Raw genomic sequence first — 26,459 nt, 5'->3', positions numbered from 1 at the left:
GATAGCATGAGTACATACTCGTATAAATCGGCAAAGTGCATGCAGGATGCTGTTGTAATGGCATGTGTCGCTGTCAAAATAGCACCGCTGCACATAAAATACCTTTTGTCGCTGAAAAAAGCATGCAAATATTCATTATTCTAGTAAATATGATAAAGAAATATTTTTTTTTGTAGTTAAATTTGTTTTTTGTAATCAAAAATTTTTATATACGTGATAGCAGATGCTGGATGACAACACGCTGGAATTTTTTCATCTCTGACAATGAAGGCGTACATTTCCACCATTCCATCTTCTTTGTTACTCATTTTTGTTATCCAACGTTCTCTGCTAATACTGCGCTTTACTTTTTTGGCGTGATATATTTTAGATTTATTAGTTTTAGATGTAGAATTAGTCGCGAATTTAGCGGCTAAAATTATATCTGAAAATTTGTTTAAACTTGAAACTTTATTGATTTGATCACTTTCAATCGGAGCGTTTATATTTTTGTCAACAAGTTTAGTAATATTTGGTGGTGGTTGAAGGAACCGCTCCATTTTGTCTTGTGATTTATTTAAATTGGGATCGTTATCTAGATCGAATCCATACAGCGGTGAAATACGTCTGACAACCATCATTATTACATTTTGTAATGTTTGATGAAAAGAATTTATAGCATTTAAATTATAAGACTTTCTCTGCTCGGAATTCGCCTGCAAATGGTGGAAAGTCGCCGGTGAAGAAGAGGAAGAAGGTGATGAGCTTTCCAAGGACGTATTATTAAACTCCGATGAATTAAGTGGAGAGAAAGTAAAAGGAAACGTATCTTCTTTTCCTTGTTCTTTTGATTCTTTGCTAAACGAATCTCGTGTCATCGGATAATCCGTGCAATTTTTACTGTCACAAACTTTCTTCGTTCCATTTGATATTGAATTATTGACTTGTGTTTGGGTTTCATTATCTAATTTAGTTGATCTATCAACATCTGTAGTTAAAGTAGAATTGGCATCTGAATCTTCATCGCCGATACCATCAATTTTAAATAATAACCTTGTTGTACTTTCTTCATTTATCATCGACTCATTTTCCATTTTAATAGTATTTACCAAACGTAACAATAATAATGATATATTCACAAAGATAATCCAACGCGAAAACATAATGCTTAAAGAATAACCAACGTTTAAAGTTCACGAGTCACTTGATACTCGAGAGACTGGATGAATTAAAGAAATCGCTGTTAAAAATTAATTTTTTTTTTTTTACAATAACTGTTTCTGTTATTACTCACAGAGTAAGTTTTCGATATTACCTTTTTTTTTATTGTTTAAATTCATGCGATAACAGAAATCATTTCGTTAATTACAAAACATTTAAGTTGTTGATATAATTTATGATAAGCTTATTAGTTACAATCGTCGAGTTGAAAATTACGAGGCTCGTTAAATTTTAATTATTTCAAATTTAAGCTTAAGTTCTTTTCAATAATTAATTGAATAAACGTAAACTAAAAATACTAATTTTATTTTTATTGTGCAACAGATTATTACAGTCTATACAATATTTAAAATTAAATTTATTCAATTTATGATTTAGCATGTTTTCTATTTCTGACCTATTCATTTGTTTTTCCCGAAGAACTTACGTGTCTTCTTCTTAACCCATTACCCATTTCGCTTTTTATGTATTTTTTGTTTGCCGAATTTCTGAGCGCAAAGAGAGCTTGTTTTTGATTTTTTTTCATCTTCCTCACAATCCAAGGATGATTGCCAAAACGCCTTAACCCATCATAAGCTGGATGGTACGGCCCGTATCTATTAATGATCGACTGATTTTGGGCTCTGACAATAATCGGAATGTCACCATTTCTGAAAACAAATTGAGGCTTAAAAACATCCTGATTTTCCGCAGAATTTAAACACTCGGGAGAGTTATCGTGACATTTAGCAACAGGGGGCTGTAACGTTTGTTGAATATTGTCGTTGGTAATAGCTTGTTTACTCCATCTATTCGGATCTTGGTTGGCATGCGACCAATTGTCTATAAATTCGCGATTTGTTACTTGACGCACATTATGACTTGCCGTTGGCCCATTTGTCATAACTCGAGAACCTTTTGGACAGTTTCCTTTTTCTTTGCAGCCCACGGATATGTAAAAGTTAAAGATACAGTTTCCACATCCACGTGGATTTGTCGCATTATCATTCGCAGTAGGAGCTCCATTTATTTCGTGTGGTAAACTTTGCTTATTGTCATGCGGCTTGTTCCAATCATTCAGGACGTCGCTTATCCAATTTGTGTTGTAGAACAGATCCGTGTAGTACCACTTACCGTCTTTTTGACGATCATCACAAGAAATTGCTACAATTGCTGTCTGTAAATAAGGAAAGTTCAATAAATGATTAAAAATTTTCTCATATCACCATATGTGAAATTTAAAAAATTATTGATCATAATTTTTTAATTTTTTTTTCTATAAAGAATTTTTCGTCTTGATTTAGACGATGAAACTTTTCAAAATTATTTTCTTGGTTCAAGAATTTTTCTCTTAATTCAATTTAATTTTTTTTTTTCTGTGTATAGAATTGTACACGTCAGTTAATATGTTTTATTAAACAAAAATTTGTTCAGTATTTGAATAAAACTAAAATTAGACCACATCAAGCTATAAAAAATTTTTTCTTGAGATTAATCCCAAATAATAAATATTTACCAAAAATTTACCTGGTTACGATTCACCATGACAGCCGCACCAGTTTGGGCACATCCAATAGTACCGTCACTAGATCTTTTTATTAATTTTTTCATATTGCTCTTAATATCAATCAATCCTGTATGATTTGGATTAATAAATTTGTTTTCATTTATTGATCGACGTTTTCGATCATTTATGGGTATTTGTGGAGCTTGAATTTGATGAATAACGAATTCCTAAAATTTTTAGATATTTATTTTTATAAATAATAAAATTAAATTGAGAAAAAATTTATGAATAAATAAACTTGTTTCATCAGATAAGTTTAAAAGTAGCGATAACAGTTATAAATGTAAGAATTGAATATGCAAACTTACGTGTCTAGTCTTGGTATAAACAGCAATTACACAATTTTCTTCAGTACAAATGTGTGTCATAGGTTCTGTTGGTAAATAGATTTTGTTATAATTAACTGTTGAAATTCTACAAGCTAAACTCAAAATAGCAATATTATGTTTCGTATGATCAGGACTATAAGGATTGGTATTATGTTTCGGATGAATTTTGTACTCAGCAACTCTTATTACTTGGATGGAGGTTCTTAGTGGCGCAATTACCACTGCAAGTGGAGCACGAATATTGTGCCTTAAAAATATAAAATAAAACCCACATTTAACTAAATAATTTAACAATAATAAATAAATTTTTAAGAATTAAATTATTGTATTTTAGTAAATACTTTATATGCATGGCTTCGTGCAAACATGAAGCCGTTGTCAGTATGCGATTGCGATGCAAAATAGACCCAGCACACATTAAAAAACGGCGACGACTGCCGAGAAAAATAAAAATAAATACATTGCTGTATTCAGAGTTTTAAAGATACAATATAATAATAATTATTATTATCATACTTACGATTTCATTTTTCCTTCAGAACAAGCCGCCTCGGCGTCTTCATCCTTAACAACAACCGCCTGAATACCCAATAAATCTTCCTTAATGTCACCCATCTTCATCATCCAATAATTAATGACGATTGGCTTATCTGTTTGATTCTCGACAGTTGCATTATCAGTAACAGCTTCTGTTGTCGGCGTATCTTCCGTGGCGGGTGTTTCTCCTATTAATTCGCGATGAGGAATAGGATCAACGGTTTGCGTAATAGTTAGATTTATTTCATTTATCATAATCATAATAACTATTGCTAATGCAACGCAAAACGGATTTACTTTTTCACCGGTATTTTCTCTTAATATAAACATTTTATTGTATTTATATACACTTAGAACAAGAAAGAGTACGACCATGCAGTCGGTAATGAACTGTGCATTAAAAAATTGCTTTTTTCCTGTAAGTTTATTTAATCAGAATTATTAGTAAACCGCTTGAAGTTATTGAGATGTATTACGTCCATGCTGGAGATTTTGCGATACGGTATAATATAAATTAATTATTCAATCTGAGTCGTGATTTTTTCCATCCATCATCATCATACTACTATTATTATCAGTACAAACAGTTATTTACATGCATAGAAATTTTTTGTATACATATTAATGAGTATAGTATAAAAACAAAATGGAGAAAAAAAATTTTTTTTTTATTTTTTATTTGTTTTGAATTTTTAAAAATTAATGTAAGATCTCAAAATTTTTTTAAGAACAATTTTTAGTCTAAACTTTTGTATTCAATAAAAAAATCTTGACTTAAAATTTTGGATTTTCTAAATTTAATAAAGTTCAAAACAAAATAATCTTTCTCAATTCGTTCAGTACAATTTTTGGTTTTACCAAAAAAAAAAAAATGTTATTAAACTGAAAATCAGTTAATCAACTTACTGACTAGCTAGTACAACTCGCTGGAAAACTCTAAGTACCTGCTATATCATATTTAACAACGCAACCGTTCACTTTATTGCCGGTTCATTAATTATTGCTTATTTGCTATACTCAAAAATTAAAAACTGTTTAAAATGCCATTTATTAAGATATTTAACAATCTTTAGAACGTTACTTCAATAAATTGTCAAAGTATTCAATTGAAAAAAAAAAAAAAATTTCACCGTGAAAACTTAATGATAATTATTTAGATCAAATAATGCTCAATACTTAATAAAAAAAATAATTATCTATTTTGTTTTTTACCAACAGTATTTGTTTATTCAATACGGCTCTTAAGCTCGCCGAGATCTAAAACCACTCACTAGCAGACTTACTTCCTGAAACTCTCAAAAATATCTCTAACGAAACAGACTAAAATAAAAACTCATTCTAGATTCGTATTCGCCTCTTCATGAATCATCCTTAGACTACTTTTTTTATTCACCTACAACCATAAATGTATAATAATAATAATAACAAAAATATACAAAATACATAATATGTTTTGAGCTCTGATTTTAGTTAACAAATTTAAAAAGTTCAAACCCTCTCGTTCAATTCCTCTTTCTTTTTTAAAATCAGCTGTACCGTTGGGAATAAATCGGCGTAGCTCTGTCTTAACATTTATAGTTATATTTTATATATCATGGGAACACTTGCAAACGGTGTATCGTGTGCGACCCACGCATTAGTAAGAGACAGCACCAACGAGACACGTAAAAAGAGAGAAGCTAATATATATATAATGATATAAGAGAGGGAGAGTGTAGCCTGTAGCCGAGAAAGACTCTTTAGCCATGTCGTGTCTGATCAGTTGGTTCCTGACGTTGAATATAAACGTGCGTGCGAATTCGTTAACCATCGCTAAAATAATACGCTAAAAATAGTTAACTCCTTTAAAATAAAAGCTCATTTTGTGGTTGTTAAAAAACGATAAAATAATTACGATGTTATTTTCATCAAAAACAAATGATTTATTTGTTTCAGTAATTATAGTGTAAATATTGACAGTGAGTGTTAGAATGTTCGCTACCACAAACTCATTCATCTATCCGGCAGGTTTTTTGAAAAAGTGATAGTTAGTAACATATTTACTATCAATAACAGTCACCGGTTGTTAATAATATCCATGACAGCATAAATGACGTTACGATACCCAACGAAGACGTGTAATTTTTATTGAAACACTCCCCCATACTCATACCCAACATCACAACGAGACATAATTTATAATTAACGTCAATATCATGCAACGTTTAACAACTTGATCGGAATAAAATGAGGATACCGTCATTCCTTTAACGAATAATTAAATCTTTTAATGTCAAGTTTATTTATTACTCGAACAAACTTTTATTACCTTCGTTAATTTAATCATTTTTTTTTTTTCGGCTAAATTTCATCCTTTCAATCATTTTGTTTCTACATTGCAATTAATTAATTGTTAGTTGGTGTTTTTTTCCCTTCTACAGAACAGATTCAATTATTTTTATATTTATCGCAAAGATACTCAGGTCACGACGTGATCGTCAGACCGCGAAGTTCAACATCCACGCGGTACTGTAATCTCCTTTTCTTTTTATACTTTTTAAGGAATTAAGTATCGTACTGTACAATATACAGTGTATAGTTGACTTTAAACAACTTAAGTGGCGCCCACACGTCTCGAGATATCTTCGCTTCTTCATTTTTTTTTTTTTTTTTATTTCGAAAATTATATTGTCAATTGTTAAATTGGAACGTAAAAATTTTTTAGGATAATTTTAAAATATTTACCGTCTAAATTATTTAAAATAAATAAACAGTGTGTGGGAATAAAGAGACATTTTAATAAAAATGAAGTTTGATCCTTGAATCTATAATTAAATAAACACCTACTAATTTTTTCCGAATAAGTCTCCGGTCTGTAGAGAGAAGAGTTTCACCTGTTACTAAATATTATATTCTGTAATTATAGATCTCGATGGTATCGTTGGTTAAGATTAAGAAAACAAAAAAAAATTCAGAATAACCTTATTATATTTATTATATTCTCGGTTGTTAAATCTGTCATTCGGTATTTTATTATAGCGACTAGCGACTTAACTAATAACTTATAACTTACAACTTATAAGCAGCGGCCTCTTTGCTTTTCAAAAATATATATTATATTATATTACATTTTATATCACTTCGATACCCACGTACTATACCGGAAATAAAATTTATCGTTTAAAACTAAATAAAAGGTTCAGAGCTGTTTCGGAGAAAAAGCAGGTCATCTAAAATGAAGGAGGCGAAAAGATAAATATAAATATGACTTATAAAAAAGTACGAAATAAGAATCAGAGAGCACGAACACAATAAATATGTATTGCAAATTGAAAAATTATAATAAGAATGAAATAATTAGTGAATTAATTATCCAATAAAGTGAAATGTTTGTAACAAAAATAAAATGTTGAGTCTTGTAGAACGTAAAACAAATGGGTTGTCATGGCCAGCGGCTACTCATCCCAATTATTTGAACTTAAATAATAATAGCAGTAATATTAACAATAATAAAAAGGAGGAACACGGAGAAAAGATAGTAACATCCCGGTCGCAGCCTTGCGGCGATAATATGATATTGAGAAGATCGTCGTCATCGGGACAAGAAACGCCGGCTAAAAAGAAACCAGTGAGACATCGATCCTCCTATTGGCAACGCAATAGCAAAGGCTTACTCTGCGCACTCGGACAATTTGGTTGCGGTAATTCTCACTACAGTCCGGATACTATTGGAACTTGGAAATATCATCGTGTTACACGCACTAGGTGACGTAGAGTCTTATATTGGTAATAAAACACTTTTGAGATCAGTTGTCGGTCTTCTGGATTTATTTTAATAATTAAAAAAAATTTTTAATTATTTTTTGTAAATTTAACAAAATATTTAAATTCATTTTTTCAAGTAAAAATTCATAATTTTAATGATATATAAATTCATTTTTTTTAAATAATAATAATAATAAAAGTTTGTAAACGTATACGAATTTTTTATTAAAATTGTTTCTCGTAATTAGAATATCTAATTATGTAATTATTAAACTGGCGCCAGGGATCGAATTCAGGCCTTCCGCGTAAAAGTTCTGTGACCTCTACTTATTGTCATAACCCACTTTTCTCGAGTAATTAAAATAATTTCAACAAATAAAGTAAAACATTTGAATTAATATTTTTAAAAGTTGCGGATTTTTTTTTTTTTTTATTTAATTAATTGATATAATTTCTTCGACTTTTATCAAAAAAATTACTTAAAGTAATTATACAAAGCTTTAATTAACTATAGAAGTGCCGGAGAAAAGAAAATTAATTAAATTCACGTGTGAAAATAAAAAAATTGCTAATTGAAAATATGATTTGTTTGAAGGATGATAAATGTGTAGTCAATTATCAAAGTTAATTATTATAAACAAAATTTTAAACGTAGTAAGAACTGACTTATGACTTTTTAAAATGAATGAATTATAATAAATTTATTTATATAAGATAAGTTGAATTTATAATTGCATATTGGGTGAAAAAGACGTAATTATTATCGCAATAAGCAGACGATGTAAAAGTGCAATAGAGAAAGTATTAGGGAAAGGTAAAAAGCGTGGGCGAAGGTGCAGGTGCGTGGCATGTACAGCCGATGAAGGCTCAGGGCCGTTTGACGCTCGATACGAATATCAGTTTTATGAGTATATACAATCGAATCTCCGTTAGATATATTATACATTGTAAACGGAATGACATTTAATTTATTTTGTTTTGTTTTTGATTTTTAATAATCGGAAATTCAAAGTGAGATTGAGTATTTTTATTTAAAACTTTTCCTCAAATTTATTCGTAATAAATAAAAGTTATTATATTAATAATTAGTTATTCTTGTACATTTGTTTTTATGGAAATTAATTTTGAGTGAGTAAAAAAGTGTTTAAACTTTTAGTTTAATTAAAAAATAATAAAAGTTTCAAATTACCCGGGAGCGGTGGAAACTTTTCATTGATTCAACACAAATTAATTGATTGTTAATTGCCTCCGATATAATACACATGGCTGCGTGTTTCCAATGGTAATTCATCGCTTTGCGTTAATTAAGTTCAATTTTATGTTTACTTGACTCTAACAGTTCTATTTAATTTTATAGCTAGTAAAATAGTAAGAAATTCATCGCGTTTGAGAATTTATGTTTTTACGGATACACATAATACATAAATTAATTATTTAAGTGTAAAATATTTTTCACAGTTTCAATTTGAAAAAATAAAATTGCCGTTACTGCATACCGAGAGCTTTTTTTATTTAGACAAAAAAAAACCTAATGGCCTTACGCTATTTGTCACATTCTTCAATTTTAAAAAAATAATCTACAGTTACCTTTATTAACCGAGGAGAAAAGTGTACCGCAAGATTGAGAAATTACAACTTGAACGCATTTAAAGATTATATTTACTGCCGCCGTAAAATATTTTTATTTATTTTTTCTTTTTATCTGGAAAATATTAAAATTAATATTTGTGAGTTAGATCAAATAAAATCCTTCAACTTAAACTTGACTTAATTTAAAATCAAGAACTGAAATTTACATGTCAAAACTAATCAATAAATAATTAATATTTATTTTCTATTAAAGAGAATTTATAATTGCTCTAAAACTTTATGAATAAGTCAAAATAAAATTTACTAGTATAAAATTTTATCTGTTACCCAATTCTGTCAAAAATTCTAAAGAAAATTTTTTTCAATTTAAATTAAGACACTAATCTACTTCGAGTGCTTAAAAAATAGTAAAAATCAGAATTTTTTAAATAGTTTTATTTCAATCGATCAATATAGGTCTACAAAATATAAAAAAGACTACTTGATGAAAAAATTTAATTACAAAACTCACCAAAATAAACGAAAAATAAAAAAAAGTGTAAAATAAACTTCTGAGCATACCATTGTAATGTTTACATACTTATTAGTTAATTAAACTTCGCTGGTATAATAAAAAATAGATGATGTTCAAACAACTCGAGTAAATCAATACGGAAATTAGCCGACTATATATTACACAAATATGCAGAGATATTGCATTATTGTAGTTGCTGGCAATTGGCTGTGCCAGTGACCGTGGATTTGGGGTTGATAAACGTGGGGATAGGATAACGCTACGCAATCACGAGGCTCTTTAGCCTTAATGTCTCTCGGTCTCCATGAAGTGCATAAGAACAGAAGCAGGAGCAATAGAGTATCGTATATCTTACATCGTATGTCAGTATAAATATAAATATAAATATAAATATAAATACTCTGAGCACAGGATAAGGCATACAGTAAAGTACTACAGATATACACACAGTGTAACTGAAAGCAACAAGCGATGCGTGTATCGCGGAAACGCCCGGGGATCCGGTGTGTGGTTGCTTGCCCAGAAGGTGGTTTCTTGCACACATCACGAACCAGAATGATGTGCCCTCCTGGGTGGACTCTTAACCCCATCTACGGAAGTACTATACAGAGAGTTCCCTTGGCATTTATGTGTCGTGGACACGCGATGCTATTTCTCCAGCACAGCCTTGCATACTTACTCTATTCACTCGTACCCGGCATAATATAACTTTTAGCATAAACTCTGCACCGAGTTAACTTAAACTCTTAGCTCTTACCTCTTAACTTATTCTATTCTATATATGCTGGGTATTATATTACATTATATGTATTATTGTATTATATCTACTGGAGCTATTCGCAGTTAAGTTCGCGAGTCACTGTTATATGTGTGATATGTTCTTTCACTCACCACTGACATCCTTTAACGCCCACTAATGTTCTAAGGAAAAATAACAGAATAAAATAATAAAATAACCAGAGAGAGACTACTCGTCGTGTTTCGTGCCCCTCTTACAGAAAATTTCTCAGTGCAACCGTGCGTATCGAAAGGCGCGAGGGCTGAAAAAATAAAAATGGGTCGCGTATTAAACTTACTCGGTACACCTCAATACATTCTATATATTTATATTACTTACATTTTACATTATACTTTATACTGTACAACAAGTTAAGCTTCATAACTAATATATATATGACTGCTGTGCGCAACACAACACAGCTCATCCAACCGCAAATTTTTTATGCCGAGATTATGTCTCATTAACATTGTAGGTGAATTGAATTAATTCAATTTAAAATACTGCTCTGATTAAAATACTTATGACACGTTTATAGCAACACGTCTACCTACTTTTAATTACACCTGCTGGATAACTTTTTTTTTCTTTTACAGCCATCAGCTAATTCTAAGTAAAAATATTCTTAGTTTTGTTTTTATTTAGATATATTTTTTGCCGTATACTCTACTCTGTATATGAATAGAAGAAAAAATAGAGTAGTAATGATTTTCAGTGATGAGTAAACCCGGTGTGTGTAAATGTAGAGCTTTAGTGAGAAAATGTTGAATTAAATAAATATATTCTATTTCACGAATGGAGTCACGCATCGTGACGTTTTCCCATGACAATTTTCAGTGCGAATGTCAGTCAGAGCTTATGAAAAATTTTATTTAAGAGTTCAGGAAAATTCCCATGAATTAGACCATCATTTTATTTGTTTTATATTTGGTAAAAGGTTACATATTATTATTAAATTATTATTATTTCAGTTTTTAGTTTAATACTAATTTGTAATTTAATTAATGGACAATTTATTTATTGTTACAGCCATGAGGGAATGAGCGCTGGAGGTGATGGAGCTGGAGGCATCCAGAGTGGAAGTGGTGGAAGAAACACTCCACCACATGGCTCACCTACGCCTATGGATAAAGCCACCTTGAAAGTTCATCTACCAAATGGTGATTTCAATTATGATTAATTTTATGTGCTTATTTATTTAATTACTCAAGGCAAATAAATATGATTTTTATGGTCTCGTGAATAAAATTCTAATAAGTGACTTCTCTCTGAAATTGAGATGTCAATTGTAGTTTTTGTTTTTGATAAGGCGGCGTTTTAACGTAGATAAAAATTACGCAATAACTTCCGTTGAATATTTTTTAAATTAAAAATTCGATGAATATGTTTCGTTCTGTATAAAAAAATTTGCATTGAATTTCGGCGTGAATCCAATATAACGTGTTTAAATGAGATTTATTTACATTAATTCCCACGAGGGATTTTTATATATATTTTAATATAATTTTCTATTTTATTTAAATTGTTTTTCTTTGGTTGATCGGTTTCTTATTATGTAAGTAAAGGTGAAGTAATCTGATCGTTCGGATCTTGTCTGACACATAAGTTTTTTCACGGTAACGTTTTGTAACCTTGTGGGACTAAATCTCAGAACAATATTAAGTACTTATTAGAGTAAATATAATTCTAATAATAAAAAAAAAAATTTGTGATAGTTTTTTTTTTTATATAATTTGAGAAAATAATGTCGTTATACTGAATTTATAATAGAACAAATATTGATAGGGCAGATATAAAGCTTACAATTCCTCTCAAATCCGAGTTAAATCAACATTAATAACCTGCAGTCGCACACGTGACTGGAGATAGTCTTGTTTAAGTCTATTTGAGTCTTCAGCTTCTGATAAGAAACCGTAAAATCCGAGTTTTGCTTCTCTGAAAACTTTGAAAATGCATTGAGTTGATCTAAGCCATCATTAACGATTGCAAATTTTACGAGATTGTCTCCAATAAAATTTCTCTTATCTTAATAATTTGTAAAATGTAAATTGGCGGATTATATTTGGAACAAAAATAAAAACTAGTTTGATTTTAAAAAAATATTTTAATTTAAACATTCATCAATAAAAAAATCACACTTCTATGTAAAAAAGAAAAAAAAAAATTTGATAATTTTCTTGATTTTAATTAATTCAATAAAATGTAATGGTTAATAAATATTGGCGTAATTTAATTTATATTACTCATAAATCAGAACTATTTAGTAATAATAATTACCCAAATTATTTCGAATTGTTTAGCATCAAATTTCTCTCCATTAGCAATTAAACAATTAATACAAATATCTATTACCAATAACGATCAATCAGCTAATAGAAACGTTACAATTGTGCGACTGTCGGGTCTGTTATTTTCATAACCATCAGATAGAGATGTATTTCAATAGCAAAACAATCAATCGCCTGAATAATCGAAATTTCCTGGAAATATCAGCAAAATTACCGACCATTAGCTTGAAATGTTTATATACAAGCAACTTTCTTATTTCAATTAAAAATAACGACTTTTATACAGGTGGTTTTAATGTCGTTAAATTTGGAGACGCAATCGACGTAAAAGGGATAATATCCCTAGTAACGAGTCGTTTGGCCGTAGGTAATAGACATTACAAAAGTTTATACGCAATGAGGCTTCATCATCCGGGCTCGGGCGAGAGTTATTGGCTGCATCAAGACACCACCATGTATCAAGTGAGTAATAACCGCTAAGTACTTGGCGTTATTTCACTTAATAAATAAACGATCTCTCTTATTATTTTTATTTTATTTTATTTATTACATTTATTACTCCCGGCTTACAATGTCGCATCTGCTTTAAAAAACTTTAATCCCAAGATAATTTAACTAACAATATAATAGTAAAAATAATAATTTTTATTATTATTATTATTATTATTATTATTATTATTATTATTATTATTATTATTATTTAATATCCGTAGGTCCAGGAGAAATACGAACGTAAACATCCACATTCCGAGTGGAGGTATGAGCTACGCGTGCGTTATTTACCGCAAAATCTAAACGACTTGTATGAAAAAGATAAAGTTACATTCTACTACTACTACGATCAGGTATTAATAATTTATAATTACATTAATTTAAATTTTAATGTAAATAATAATATTGAAATATAAATAAATATATATGAAATGATTTATTTATTGATAATTACCTTAGGTGAGAAATGATTATCTCAATGCAAATCATTCGACACTGGATCAAGATGTTGCCGTCCAGCTGTGTTGCCTAGAGATACGTTATTTCTTTAAAGACATGCCGCAAGTAGCACTTGACAAGAAGAGCAACCTGGAGTACCTGGAACGAGAAGTTAGTTTATTATTTAATGCAGTTAAAGTAACTTGCCAGTTAGAGCTACTCAGATAAATTAAATACCACTAGTTTTAAAATTCTTAAGCTCAATACATCAAGTACTCTCATACTCAACTCTTACACTGGTCTAGTCTTAATACTTACCAACTAAACTCGATTTTACCTTCTACTTCTATCCACACACTTGAAAAATATCAAAATTAACCATCACGATGTGTTGAATGTCAGATGTTTATAAATATAAATATAAATGTATGTGCTGTTTATTTACAGGTCGGATTGCACAAATTCCTTCCACGCTCGGTGTTAAACGGTGTGAAACCAAAAACATTGCGAAAGCTCATTCAGCAACACTTTAAGAAGGTCGCTGCTCTCACCGAGCTCGAATGCATGTTTAAATTCTTTGATCTTCTACGCTCGCACTACAGATTTGATCAGGAGCGATTCATTTGTGCATTGGGGGTAAACTAATTAAACCTGTTTTTATTTATTATTTATTATTATCGTTAAAGAACTGTTACCAATATTTTTATTATTTGTCATAATTATTATTGTTACTAATTTTTTTAATGATCGACTTTCAATCATTAATCAATGTTATATTAATTTTATTTATCTGATTTATCAGTCGAGCTGGTCGATACCCGTTGAACTAGTTATCGGTCCGGATCTCGGGATTTCTTATATGGCACATCGAGGCGGAACAGTGGTAATTATATTTATTTATTTATTATCTGTATTATCCTCATCAATTATCATATTATTATAGTCATGTAACGTTATTTTTTGTTTATTTTTTTTTGTGTGGTTAACACGCTGATAATAACATTTATAATTAAATAATAATTTTATATCAATGTGACTGATAATTACTTAAACATTTTATGGATGTATTATTATAAATTATTTTTAAAAAAATGGATTAAATAAATACATATAAAATTGCGGTAAAAAATTTGTATTATATGAATTTAAAAATTTATAGCCAACAAGAATGGCAGAGTTTTCCCAAATCCAATCGATCCAGACATTGGTATCAGATTGCAAAGAGCATGCCAAGGCTTGCATAAAGCTACGTGTCGCCGGAGCATCTGAAACGCTGAGCATAACATGTTCGAGTTTAGATCAAGCGGAAAGCCTTGCGGATTTGATTGACGGTTATTGTCGGGTTGCTATGGGATCCAATACCTCGCTGTGGAATAGAAAAGGTATCCACTTACATTTTTACTCTTTATATTTTATACCCGCAGGATACACTTATTATAAAAATAGAATATCCAGATATTTATGAAAATAATAAATATATAAATAAATAGATTTATTTTATCGTTTAAAGCTGCTTCTTGGAAAAATTATCCTTGTCCCTGCAAAGGTACGAGTATATAAATATACAAATAAAAATCTAGAGTAGAGTAGTTTCACTAATTTTAATCATCCTACTTTAAATAGTGAAAAATATTTTGATAAACATCCGAGTTATCATCCGTTTCGTCTTTCATTAAATTGTCCGACAGAAAATTATCATCTGAAAGTTTCATTAATTTGAAATCTTAGAGTTTGTACTTGATATTAAATTTAATTAGAGGCGAACCGTTATGATTTGCTAAAAACTCAGCGCTTTTTTCCATCCTTTAATCCTCTGAGCTGAAATAAATGCCAGCTATTCAAATTTAATGTTTATCATGTTAATAATTCTTTATTGCTTATAAGAGTCAGGTAATAATAATATTAATTTATTTTTATTAGACGCTCATCCGCCAAAGTACCGGCAAGAAGGTAATGGAAGTCCCGAAAAAAATCACGGTAAAACGGGGACTATTTTGTCTGAAGATTATGCGGAAATTGTTGATGAAGAAGGGGATTATTCGACACCTGCTGGTTAGTTTTATATACCAGCTATTTTTCTTTTAATTATTATTCACAGTATGTCGGTATTTAGCTGACGCAACTAATAACAATAATAAATAAATCGATTATTTCAGCTCGTGACTATGAAATCGTAAGGAATCAAGTGGAGCTCGGTGAAATAATAGGTGAAGGCCAGTTCGGTAACGTTCATAAAGGTTCCTACAAAGGTAGAGATGGTCACACGGTCGCAGTCGCGGTTAAAACCTGTAAAGTCGACGCGGATCTCGCGACTGCTGAGAAATTTTTAGAGGAAGCTTGTAAGTATCAATGTCAAAAAAAAAAAATTGTTTTAATCTTTTATTTAGAAAGTTTTTATTTATGTACCAAGTGTTGAAAAATAAAATGTGTTACAGATATAATGCAGCAGTTCGAGCATCCGTACATTATAAGGCTGATTGGTGTTTGCTCAGAGGCGCCGATCTGGCTGGTGATGGAGTTAGCGAGGCTCGGTGAAATGCGAGCGTACTTGCAAAATAACAAGCACCGGTTGGATCTCGCGACACTTTTACTTTACACCTTCCAATTGAGCACAGCGCTTTCCTATCTCGAGAGCAAAAAATTTGTCCACCGAGATATTGCAGCCCGAAATGTTCTGGTCTCCTCGCATACTTGCGTTAAACTCGCTGATTTTGGGCTCAGTCGGTGGGTCGAGGATCAGAGCTACTACATTGCTAGTAAATGTAAATTGCCGATCAAGTGGATGGCGCCTGAGAGCATTAATTTCCGACGTTTCACCACCTCCTCTGATGTATGGATGTTTGGTTAGTGTTCTATTGTTTATTGTTACTTAGTATTACTCATTCATCATCATGATCTGTCATTAGTTGTTAGATGTTAGTTATTATGTTAGTAGTTAGTAATTAGTCTAAAAGTAAATACTGTTTAATTGTTTAATTATTTAATTATAGGTGTTTGCATGTGGGAAATATTGATGTTGGGAGTAAAACCATTCCAAGGCGTAAAAAATAATGAAGTTATTCGTAAACTTGAGAATGGTGAGCGTCTTGCACTTCCTGATCGATGTCCTCCGCGGTTATATTCACTGATGTCACAATGCTGGAGTTATGAACCGAGTAAACGGCCGACTTTCAAGGATATTAGAGAAAACTTACAGTATGTTTTATTTTTAATAATTATTAGGTGTTATTACAAGAATAATAATAGTGATAATTGTTTGATTTTTTGGGTTTTTTTCTTAATCTTTTATTGAATGAAAAAAAATTTGGTAGAAAGACAATATCAATTATTTTAATAGAAAATATGATAAAACGAACAATTCAAAATCATTTTTGAAAAATTGATTATCACCAAAAAATTTTAAACCAAGATCATAATTATAAGAGTTAGATCTTCTTGAATAAAGAAAAAAATTCTTGAATTTTTTAAATCAGATTCTATCAGTACTTCAAAAACTTGTAATAAATTAATTATCGCTGAAAACCATATGAAACCTTTAAAATGCATATATTCAGGTCAAGATCTTCCTAATATTATTAAATTAAATTTTTATAAACCCATTTTGTTATATAAATAGTCTTGTGACATTATTTTTTTTATTCTCTTAATTATATAGAAGATTATTATAAATAATTTAACTTAAATAAATATTAACGATTATTAAATTGCAGTGAAATTTTATTGGAAGAACGACATCAGCAGCAAGAAACGATGAAACGTGAAAACCGGCGGGTGCAAGCAATGTCATGGGGTACATATAATTACTTATCAATTATCATACTTGTAATTTAAAATATAAAACGATGAGACTAATTATTTAAAAATTTCTTTTTTAATTTAGGAGCAGATGAAGTGCCACCACCAAAGCCGTCCCGACAGCCCCAATCGTCAGAGCAAGTGCCAACAACGGTAGCGCCGGTGTCAACATACATCGTTGCCCAGAGCCCGGAGGTGCTGGCCCAGCTGCTGAAGGACAACCAAGCTCGGGGGGTATGTCCCTCTGTGTACACGACGCCTGCCTCTGTCTTCAATACGCTTGCGGTTCAATTTCAAGATGATCAGCAAGTTCTCACTACCGCTACTGTCACAGACTTGCCTTTCTTCGATCCCCCAAACCCCCTCTCCTCGGACTCTGCCCCAAGTAACATTAGTTACAGCAATGAATGTCCCCCTACTTCGTCTATCGCAACTACTCACAATGACTCTAATAATTCTGATGCTAATTTAGATTCTCTAGACTCTACTGATACCATGTCATCTATTATATCTAATCTCAGCGTGACAGATTCTATTCAAACACAATCTCCTGCTGTAAATCGCAAACAATCACTCGTACAAATCCAATCCCATGTACAACAGCCCCAACAACAACAACAACAACAGCCACAACAACAACAACCACAACAACAACAACAACAATCGCAACGTAAGATTAAAGAGATGCAAAATTTGTACGCGGTTAGTTCTAAAGTTGTTGCCGGTACCGCAATAACCGGCGATTTGTACTCGCCAGTCCAAAAGTTTAACGTTTCTGCGGCGATACCAGTGCCCGCGGTAACCACCGTCGGCGAAATTTACGCCCCGGTGACCAATTTCACTCAAAGCTCCGCGATAATCGGTAATTTTAGCCAAACATCGAGTATCAGTAGCAGTTACAGTGACAATAACACAGACATACTCAATAATTCCGGTCCCAATAGCTTGTCAAGTGTCTCGAGTCACCATCAAATATCACCCAGTATTATGTCCTCGTCTATTTCTCAGCATGCAGCGCAAAATTCACCTGTCAATTTTCCCAGTCAGTTTGTTAAGTGTTCAGCAGCTACCGCTCTGTGCTCTCAAAACGCGGTCGCGGTGTCTATGGCGATGCAAGGTGCTGGTCAAAGCTCACCTGCGATCTCCTCCTTGTCATCAAACTTTATTATTAATAACAACAAAAATAATGTTATCGCTGGTGGTAGTAATGTTGGCGCTGGTGTTGGTGGTATTGGTGGTGGTAGTGTTGGTGCTGGTGGCGGACAAATAGTCAACTCGTCTTTACCCGTATCGGAATGCCTCTACGGGCCTGTTTTGAAATTCCGTGCGCAAGCCGCGCACACCCAAAGCTGCGGAGAGACAAAGACCGGGGCATCTGTCGCTGCTTTACCTTACGCGCAAAATTCAACTGCGCGTGTCTACAGCCCGACACCTTGTGTCGCCCAGAATTATCAGCAGCAATTGCATCACCATGTCCCGGTTGTGAGTTATCAACAGCAACATCAGCAGCCGCAGCAGTTTTCTGTTAATTATGGCCAAAACAATCAGCTTCAAGGAGTCCAGTATGTCGGCAATGTTAATCAACAGCAGCAGCAGCAACAACCTGGAATTATGCATGCTCAAATAAACGGCGTACCCCCTATTTACACTGTCCACGCTACACCTGCGATTGCTGGCGGACAGCAGCCTTTCGATCACCAGCAGATTATTATTCAGAATCCTAATTACAGCCAGAGTGTAGCTAATCAGCAGCAGTACTCGACAATCGTTCACGGATCTCATCCGCAATTCGCAGTATCGATGCAGCCGCAGTATTCATCATCGCCTATTAAACACGCGCCTATTAGCAACAGTGCTACGGATTACATGGTAGCCCAAAATTTACCGCAAGCGACGATAAATAATCCCGCTGCAATGGCCTGGTCAAATGCAGGCCCCCAAGTGGCTACCGGGCTCGCCAAAATAACGACATTCGTTAACCCAAACCAAGAAGAACAGCTGGTCAGCTCTATTGACGGGACACTGTCCGGTTCATTGATTTCTTCGGCTGTCAGCGACAGCACCATGTCATCCAGCGGGTCAATTTTGGAAGACGCCCAGCAAGATCAGGTTTGGCAATGCCCTCCCCTGACACTACGAATAACAGCATCTGTTTAGATTTATTTGTTGTTTATTTTTATAATATTAATAATAATAATAATAATAATAATAATAATAATAATAATATTTATTTATTTATTATTGGTTTCTTGGTTGAATTATTATTTTTAATAATGCACCACCATTTTAGTCTGATACTTTGCCCATTAACGCACGTGCTGATTTTAATTCGCGATTTTTATTGTTTCAGGTATTCTTTTTTGTCACTAGTAGTTTTTATTTTTATTTATCTTCTATTATTTATTTATTTATTTATTTATTTATCTGATCTGAAGATTTTTGGGCATGGTGAATGTATTTGCTGTTTGGTCTGCATGCACAACGTAATTTGTGCTCTATTTATTTTATTTAAGTTTTTATTTTATTTATTATGCATCTCTTTAATCTTGGCATCGCAATTATTATTTTTTCTCGCTGTAAATATTTCACAGGATTGGATAAAAAGGCAATTCCTAACCCTACACCACCCACAACATATTAATCACTCTTATTTATTTATTTATTTATTTATTTCATTAATCAATCATTTATTTATTTTATTAATTAAGTAGTTGTGGTAATTTGATAAAATTTTATTGACGTATTTTTCTGTGATTAATTTCAGAGAAATGTTCAGTCACAATTGTTCGATAGTATAACGGATAATATCCACAACAGTATTGATGAAGAACAGAAATTGTTGGAACAGCGGCTTTTTGAGCAGCAAAGACAATCAGAGGAAGACAGCAGATGGCTTGCAAGAGAGGAAGTATGTTTGTTCTTTGTTTTATTTCTTCAGAATAATTGTCAATATAAAATAATAAAATAATTAAAATTGTCTGGTTTTTATATCAGAAGCGTTTGTCTATTGCTACAAGTGGTGATGAAAGCGCTAGCCCACCTGTCCCACGTTCAATGACTCAATCTCCTAGTCATGATCATAGTGCTAATACCAGTTCGTTTGGTTCCGACAAAAGTAGTGATAAAATTATTATTGTTAAGGTAAATAGACATTTATCTGTTATTTTTTTTAAATTAAATTATCGGGATAAAATTTTATTTAAATGGAAAATACTTTTATTTAAAGAAAATGGAGCCAACTCCAACAGCCGACTTGGATAGATCGAATGATAAAGTTTACGATTGCACCACGAATGTCGTACGCGCTGTGATGTCATTATCACAAGGCGTTCAACAAAGTAAAGTCGATCAGTATTTAGAATTAGTGAGACGAGTTGGAGTTGAACTGAGAGCGCTACTTTCATCGGTAGACGCTCTTGTAGACGTGCTACCCGCCACTGCGCATCGTCAAGTTGAAATGGCTCACAAAGTTTTGAGCAAAGATATGGCTGATCTCGTCACTGCTATGAAATTAGCACAAAATTATAGTTCTACAACTCTAGACGCTGAATATCGAAAGTACGTTTATCTCGATGCATAATTTTTTATTACTCTTACCCGTATGAATATACATTAGTATATAGTAAATATTAATTAAATTTGTCTCAAAATTTACTTTTTTATATCAACAACTTTAAAAATTAATGGAAAAGTTTTATCGGTATAATTTAAATTTAATTTATTTAAAAAATATTATCGATTAATTAATGATCTTAAATAAATTTCCTAATCGTTAATAAATAGTTTTTGAAAAAAAAAAAAATTATTTTACAAGTATAAAAACACAATTTATCAATTTTTCTTTATATATATTTACAGAGGAATGCTATCAGCAGCTCATATATTAGCGATGGACGCAAAAAACCTTCTCGACGTGATAGACTTAATCCGGATCCGTTATCCATACGTAGATAATCATATCTGTGAGCGACAGCAGGAGACGATAAGTAACTCACGTCAATCGACGCCAGAGCATCAGCATCTGAATAATCAGCATCAGAATCGAATAATACGTTCAAGCCAGTCAGGCGAGCAGTTACTACTGAGACGTAGTCAATCAACAGAAAGATCCGACACACCGTCATTCCGTCAGAGTCAGAGTGGTGATGTGTTGCACCGGCTCGGGCAATCGGTTGACCGGTCACTGCCTGGAACACCATCCGCAACAGGAGTTAATGACATTACCACAAACCCGATGTCTAGCCTCGAAAGACGGCACCGCATGGTGACTAATAGCCTCGAGAGAAATTCAACAGCAGCCAGGAAACAAATTACGACTAATAGTTTAGAGCGTAAACGACCTTCGATGCCGACAATGTCCGCGTCCATCTGCACCGGGTCCTCCTCACCGCACAATTCCGTAAGTTTGCCACCCATTCCCGTACCGGTTCCTGTCTCTTGCAATGTTGTCCAAACTACTGCGCCTATCATTCATCCGAATCAAATGATCACCATGGACATCAGTCAATCCGCCAAGTTCACAAATAACACCAATGATTTAACCGCGACTCAAGTCAACGACAGCTAACAATTCAAAAATTTTATTCTCCAAAATATTCAATCATAATTTTATTAATTTATAATTAATTCTCACTCGGATTGTCCTCTCGGAAGAGATACCGTTCATATATTGATTACTTAGGATTCGGGAGTTAATTATGTGTTGATATACCTAATTGACTAGTTCACCTACAATCCAATTACTTCGTGTTTAGAGACTGTATATATTTGATAGATATTTAAGTTATCAATTGCTACCGTATCGCGTAACTAGATTTTTTTTTTTTTTTTTTTCAATAACTAAGCCATTGATGCTTGATTTATTATAATTATTATTATTCAATGTTTTGTCAAAGTGTACTTACACGTTGGACAGTATTTAATAGTTGTAGCGTGTCAATTTATAAATTAAATTTATATTAAATAAAGTGGTCAAAAAATTGTACTTTGCATGGAATTTTTTTTCAATATGTCATTAAAAATTTTTATGATAAATAAATAAATTTGTCAATATCTTTGAAAATATTTCTGGTCTTGAGAGGCTGAAAAATAGCAAGCGTTATAAAATTTTTTTATTTTAATCAAAGGTACAGAGTAAACAAATATTAATAATATTTATTTTCAATTTATTTAATTGCGTTATTTTCTTTTTTTTTTTTTAGAAAGAAAATTTGTAGTTCTGATAAAACATTTTTAAGTAAACACGTTATTAAATAAAAAATTTAATTGAGTAAATAATTTCAATAAGTAAATTATTAACTATTTTTTCGTTATTTTGCAGTCCTATGAGCCGAATTGATTAAAGTAATTGATTAATTATTTATAATGACGTATTAAAAATAAAATAAGTATTGACTTGCAAGTACAAAATAAAAATGACAAAATAAACTGAATAAAACTCCAAAGTATAGAGTATTTAAAGAAGTTTCTTAAAATATCGTTTTAAAACATATTTATGATTACTGCAACGTTGGGGTGATTCGTATGAACTGCTCAATAAAAACAAAAATAAACAGGCATATCCATACCTGCGAGATAGATTTTAAAATTAGTATATAAATATATGTGTGAACAATATATCAATTGCGCTGTTTTTTTCGTTGAAAAGCATGCTCTGGATATAATAAAAGAAAGCTTGCAAATGTTTTAAACAATGTTGCAATTATTGAAAATTTAAATAAATGAGGGAGTACGGGTGTGCAGTCTCATTGTTTCACCCTGCAGTTAATTTAAGTATGATAAAACTGATACTGATAATACAAAGTATATGAATACGGATGAATTCAAAAAAAGTATTGATATTTTACGTCTAACTGTATTTTTAAACTTGCAATCAGTCGTGATATCATGATTGATAAAAATAGTAAATAAAAATGAATATTTTTTAGCATTAATCAAGCTTATTAGCGATGGAAGGATTAAAATATGTTTAAACAAAACAAATTACTCGGGGAACTCAAATAAATAGCCCAATTAATTACAATTGCATATTAATTTATGTATATGAACGAATGGAAGTAGAAGTCGGGATAAAATTATTATTTAAATTATAGTCTGTTGACAAATAATAAATACCATGTATAAATATATATACATGTATATTTATTTCTAAATTTATGTATGTATAATCGTGCTATGAATGAATCGATTTTGCATATAATAGTAATTTTAAAAAATGTGCAATTTATTAAATAAATACTTACAAATATAAAATCGATAATATCTGTAATAATCCTAAAAAAAAAAAAAAAAAAAATGATATTTATACTGAAAATTTTGGCGTGTTTATAAAATATTGTACATTTTTTTTTTATTTTTCACTTTTGTATTTGTACGAATAATACTGTTTGATACATTTTCTAACTGATGCAATATTTTATCGGATCAAAATTTACTGAAATAAAAATTAATTGCTAATCATTAAAAATTTACTCTCAGTGTTAATTTTCTATAGAATGACTTTGTAAGTGTAATATGAAAAAAAGTGGTCATATTATATTGTTTAGATTCATTTTATGTATATAATAATAAGTTCAACATTTATTATTGATTATTACTTCATAATTTGTAAATTGTGTTGCATATAGTCTCCATTTCTTTTTTTTTAATATTCTCAAGTTGTTTTTTTTTTTGCTAGAAGAAAATTCAAATATTTAAAAAAATATATTAAAGTCTCGGTGTCTTCGTAATAAAAAATACTTCATTGTTATCGTATGACTTATCAAAATTAATGGTTGTAATTTGAAACATAAATTCTATATTAATTTATACTACAGTTATAATAAATGTTAAATGAAAAATTCACATATGAAAAAAGAAATTTGAATTAGTATATATTGAACATATTTAAAAGAATACTAAGTAATTATTTCATTAACTCATGTACACTTTTGCACTACGTCAAGTAGATAATTTGATTTTCAATCAGTTATTATTAAGTTAATTAATTAATACTTTGTAAATTTGTGTAAATGCATTTATTGTATTGCGGCAGGCTGAAATAAAATGCGTGTCAAACTTAATATTAATTATTTATAACATCAATTATTTTTTTTAGTATGTATATTTATTTTTATTTTATAATAAATTAATAATAATTAATATTTTAATTTTTTTTTATTTATTTATTAAATATTTCTATCTATAAAATTAGTTATCAAAAATGATCGAATCGGTATGAAACGAATTTGCCCGAAGCAAATGATTTTATTTTTTATTTCCACTGAAACATTCATAACAAATAAGCTATAATTATGTAGTAATACCCTCAAGCTCTCATAATATTCAAAACAAACAAATATTATTGTATTCAACCGGATGTAGCGTTAATATTAATTTGTAATTTAAAATAAATATATTTTATGTTGAATTAATGCACCGCAATGGTTTTCCAATGCATTAAAAGTGAATCGTAATTATAGTACATCTCATTTGATTACAAAAAATTTTTAATTAAAATAAACTCTCGGTATTAGAAAATTAAAAACTGAAAATAGAATAAGCAAAAAAAATAGCAACAAAGAGTTTAGCATGATATCTTTTATACCAATCAAAGATAAAATAGAAATCATATTAATCTTATCGACTTTTTTTCAAAAATAAAATTTTTAGAAATTATGGAATAAAACAATTTTAAATTTTGGTAGACAAAATTTTATTTATTTATTTATTTTTTAATGACAAAATTTTCGGTTACGAATATTAACATTAATATCAAATGTCCTGAATGTTATTATTGACTTCTGTATAAATGCATAATCCGACTCTCCGATTCTCAAGACTACTAAATTGCACTTACAATCAAGGAGATCACTTTACTAATTATCCATACTTGTACAAATCGTTTTGATTTTCATCAGAAATAATATTATACTCAAACGCTATGAACCTAGTGGTTCGTTGCTTAGTATTAGTATTATTATTATTATTATTATTATTATAGTTAAAAGGTCCTTGGCAATCGATACATCCATGGATTTGGATCAACTCATAAGCAGTTTACGACTAACTCACATCATTTTGATAATATTCCACAATGGTTATGTAATTTTCTACTCCATGTAATGTAATACCTTTGATACGCCCAACAAACTCGGGTATATATTGACTAATAGTACTAATTAAATCCCGAGTAAAAACAGAATTTCGCCGCACTACCGCCGCAACACTGCTGTACGGCTTTTTAAGCACCGCACCACCGCTGCACTACACGCGGAAAAAAGAAAACTTGAAAAATTACAGTATAAAATGTAAAATCGGTCCCATCGTAATCAAAAATAGAAAAATTACAGTTTGAAATAACATTTTTCTGAATTCAATTTTTTAATTTAATATTCAGAGCTTTCAATGGAAATATTACATTCTACAATGTAACTCTTATAAAATCTGTAATAATTACATTTGAAACTGTAATTTTTCTAATTTTCATCACGAAGCGCCACGTTGCATTAAATACTGTAATTTTTCGAGTTTTCTTTTTTCGGAGCAGCCGTGACAGTTTTGATTATTTTACAAGTGCTGCATCATCGTCGAACGAAATTTATTATTTTTTTGTAAAAAATAATAATTTTATTTTTACTCGGAGTATAATACTTTACTACTACCCATTCATTATTTATTTTAATTCGAACCATTACGAGATGACCAAATTTTTGGAGGATTCATCATTTCAGCTGCTTGGGTTACAATAATTATTGTGATCTACATCGTAATTATAGCAGATTCAATGGAATACTAACACACATTTGTTTATAACTTTTTAATTAATCAAACTTGATATGGTAAATATAAAATATTATAGAAGAGGTATTAATTAACATTTATAATTTGAAATCGATTAATTAAGAATTTTAATCATTGAATAATTTTTTTTATTATTTTAATACAATTATAAGGATTTAATTTTTGAAATAGAAGCAAATGTACGTGTGTATTGTTTTAAGTAATGTCAAATCACAATTTTTTGAACTGAAACTTTAAATTTGTTGGGTTTTTATAAATATCGTATTTTATTAAAGTAAAAATCCGTTGCATAAAATTTAAAAAGATGAATCATTTGACACGGAATAACCGAAATAAAATTGAAATTTATCATTATATACCTATAATTTATCGTTAACCTGGCTGGACTAATTAAATGACAGGATTTTAATTACTTTTTCAATGAAAA

The 26,459-nt window shown here is 30.7% G+C and overlaps 2 protein-coding genes across 7 annotated transcripts in view; one reads left to right on the top strand and one right to left on the bottom strand.

Moving 5' to 3' along the window:
• Fak (protein tyrosine kinase 2 Fak) overlaps positions 1 to 24,312 on the top strand; it is a 48,316-nt gene extending 24,004 nt beyond the window's left edge. For 3 of the 6 annotated variants that reach the window (XM_074245948.1, XM_074245947.1, XM_074245946.1), the window contains 18 exons: positions 11,268 to 11,398; positions 12,813 to 12,988; positions 13,240 to 13,371; positions 13,478 to 13,627; positions 13,904 to 14,092; positions 14,259 to 14,339; positions 14,616 to 14,838; positions 14,967 to 15,002; positions 15,377 to 15,508; positions 15,613 to 15,795; positions 15,892 to 16,299; positions 16,447 to 16,651; positions 17,167 to 17,246; positions 17,337 to 19,360; positions 20,016 to 20,159; positions 20,246 to 20,392; positions 20,478 to 20,809; positions 21,110 to 24,312. In XM_074245948.1, coding sequence (XP_074102049.1) covers positions 11,278 to 11,398; positions 12,813 to 12,988; positions 13,240 to 13,371; positions 13,478 to 13,627; positions 13,904 to 14,092; positions 14,259 to 14,339; positions 14,616 to 14,838; positions 14,967 to 15,002; positions 15,377 to 15,508; positions 15,613 to 15,795; positions 15,892 to 16,299; positions 16,447 to 16,651; positions 17,167 to 17,246; positions 17,337 to 19,360; positions 20,016 to 20,159; positions 20,246 to 20,392; positions 20,478 to 20,809; positions 21,110 to 21,818 — 5,472 coding nt within the window. In that variant the 5' untranslated portion in view covers positions 11,268 to 11,277 and the 3' untranslated portion in view covers positions 21,819 to 24,312. Of the gene's footprint in view, positions 1 to 7,013; positions 7,357 to 11,025; positions 11,176 to 11,267; positions 11,399 to 12,812; positions 12,989 to 13,239; positions 13,372 to 13,477; positions 13,628 to 13,903; positions 14,093 to 14,258; positions 14,340 to 14,615; positions 14,839 to 14,966; positions 15,003 to 15,376; positions 15,509 to 15,612; positions 15,796 to 15,891; positions 16,300 to 16,446; positions 16,652 to 17,166; positions 17,247 to 17,336; positions 19,361 to 20,015; positions 20,160 to 20,245; positions 20,393 to 20,477; positions 20,810 to 21,109 lie in introns of those variants that run through there. The other 3 variants (XM_074245943.1, XM_074245945.1, XM_074245944.1) reach the window with 3 other exon arrangements.
• On the bottom strand, positions 1,411 to 3,427 carry LOC141529337 (uncharacterized). The gene is made up of 4 exons (XM_074245837.1): positions 3,417 to 3,427; positions 3,055 to 3,322; positions 2,707 to 2,913; positions 1,411 to 2,356 (listed from the first exon to the last, which is right to left on the bottom strand). Exons 1-4 carry the CDS (start codon positions 3,425 to 3,427, stop codon positions 1,598 to 1,600), a joined length of 1,245 nt encoding a protein of 414 aa, XP_074101938.1. The 3' UTR covers positions 1,411 to 1,597.
• Positions 24,313 to 26,459: the final 2,147 nt, after the last annotated feature.

This window comes from Cotesia typhae, unplaced genomic scaffold, assembly GCF_013202065.1.
Source record: "Cotesia typhae breed Kobodo isofemale line unplaced genomic scaffold, CoteBio_Ctyphae contig_48, whole genome shotgun sequence".
Classification (NCBI taxonomy): domain Eukaryota; kingdom Metazoa; phylum Arthropoda; class Insecta; order Hymenoptera; family Braconidae; genus Cotesia; species Cotesia typhae.
This window is presented reverse-complemented; position numbering and strand designations above follow the sequence as displayed.